Source organism: Terrapene carolina, unplaced genomic scaffold (assembly GCF_002925995.2).
Source record: "Terrapene carolina triunguis isolate 2854851 unplaced genomic scaffold, T_m_triunguis-2.0 Scaffold32922, whole genome shotgun sequence".
Classification (NCBI taxonomy): domain Eukaryota; kingdom Metazoa; phylum Chordata; order Testudines; family Emydidae; genus Terrapene; species Terrapene triunguis.
Window position 1 is genome coordinate 11,192 of NW_020697273.1, and position 1,976 is coordinate 13,167.

The following is a 1,976-nucleotide window of genomic DNA, read 5'->3' on the forward strand; positions in this document are numbered from 1 at the left end:
ATGCATGAGACCTACGTGCGCAGACAGGCAGGTGGGTCCGGAATGGGGTCGGTTCAGTCTCGGCTGTCGATCGTGACCGTCTGTGAGTGGCCGACGTGAAATGAGTTGGTGCGTTTCAGGCTGGATCCGGGGGGAGGCGTATCCACCTCAGAGCCCCCGGCTAGCACGAACTGACCCTGCGGGGCACGGGCTGATTCAGCCAGGAGACTGATCTCCCCTCTCACTCCTGCCTGGGCCAGGCCATCAGCAGGGCCGGGGGAGGGGAGCGGGCACCGACCCTGCCCACATCAGGGGCTAGTCACTGGGCTCCATTGTCCCAGGCTGTGCAGCCAGTGCCATCACCAGCACGGCATTCACTCGGACACTGGCAATTTGTGTCCTGAGCACCCCCGTGAGGCCCGTGACTGGGGCCTGCTGGTGACGTGACACTACTGGAAATGTTTCCCCGGCATTTGCTCCTCTTCGTAACAGGGCACAAGTGGCTGCAGGCCGCTCCCCGTAGGCCGGGGGCATTGCTGTTAGTATGACAACTCAGCTGGGGCGCGTATGCCCAGGGCCACTGCCCCGTCTCCCCTGCTCAGGGCTGGGATCGCTGCCTTGGAACTTCCCGTGAGAACAGAGTTATCCTGCTGGAAAAAATAATATAAGAATGGCCCTACTGGGTCAGACCAAAGGTCCATCTAGCCCAGTATCCTGTCCTCTGACAGCGGCCAATGCCAGGTGCCCCAAAGGGAACGAACAGAACAGCTTCTGGCACACAGAGGCTAGGGACACCATTCCTGCTCATCCTGGCTAATGGCCATTGATGGACCTATCCTCCATGAACTTATCTAGTTCTTTTTTGAACCCTGTTATGGTCTTGGCCTTCACAACGTCCTCAGGCAAGGAGTTCCACAAGTTGACTGCGCGTTGTGTGAAAAAATACTTCCTTTTATTTGTTTTAAACCTGCTGCCTATTAATTTCATTGGGTGACCCCTAGTTCTTGTGTTATGAGATGTAGTAAACAACACTTCCTTATCTACTTTCTCCACACCAGTCATGATTTTATAGACCTCTATCATATCTTCCCCATTAGCCGTCTCTTTTCCAAGCTGAAAAGTCCCAGTTTTATTAATCTCCACAGCCTCCCTCCCCCACCCCCGGGGCCCAACCCTCAGCTAGTGCCAATCATCATAGCGCCATCAAATCCAACAGAGTGATGCTGATTTACATCAGTTGAGGATCAGGCCCTCTGTGTTTAGTCCAGTTTTCTATCACCCGAGTTACTTTCCAAATCCCAGCGTGTAATCCCTGGGACGCTGCCGGTGGCTGCACCCCTCTGTCATACCGTGCATGGTCACGCTGGCACGTCCGCTGCCCAGAATCCACACTGCTCTTCATCAGACTCCTGTCTCTGGGCCTTCCTCCCTCTCGCCCGTGTTAGGCAACAGCTTCCCAGCCCCACTCTGCAGAGCTGCTGTCCTGGTCCCTCACTCCTCCTGCAGCGGGCCCAGATGTGGAGCTCACAAACAGCTGAAGACGCATTTCCACCCAACGCACACACTTTCAGCCTGAAAACACTTGTAGTTTGGATTTCAGGAGAAGGAAGAAGAAAGTGAAATCTCCCTGGGAGAGCACAGTGTGTGTGTCTCCTGCAAGGACCAACTCTACGACCACAGCAGCTGCTGAGCACTGCCTGCCTGCAAACACACATCCCACCCCATACTGAGAGAACCAGGCCATACACAGAAAGCAAAAGGTGTAACAGTTGCAGAGTCCCCCCCCCCCCGTAATAAGCAAACAGGGATAATTAATAATAAATAACTATTAATAATCAAAGCAGTTCCTTCAGCTTCAGACACACTCTCGGCCTGGGCAGGACTTTACCTGCGATTGTTACAAATACCCAAACAGGGTTGTAAAGCTGCACTTCCCAAACTTCTGCCAGCAGAGCCCCACTCCAGGGGCCTCTCCCTCCCCACCCCGCTGGTACAGG

At 54.5% G+C, this 1,976-nt stretch overlaps 1 protein-coding gene across 1 annotated transcript in view; it reads left to right on the forward strand.

Annotated features, from left to right (window-relative positions):
* The window catches only part of LOC112118535 (B-cadherin-like), a 70,791-nt gene continuing 68,815 nt past the window's right edge, over window positions 1-1,976 (forward strand). Inside the window, exon 1 of the mRNA XM_026663232.1 lies at window positions 1-27. Coding sequence (XP_026519017.1) covers window positions 1-27 — 27 coding nt within the window. The remainder of the gene's footprint in view (window positions 28-1,976) is intronic.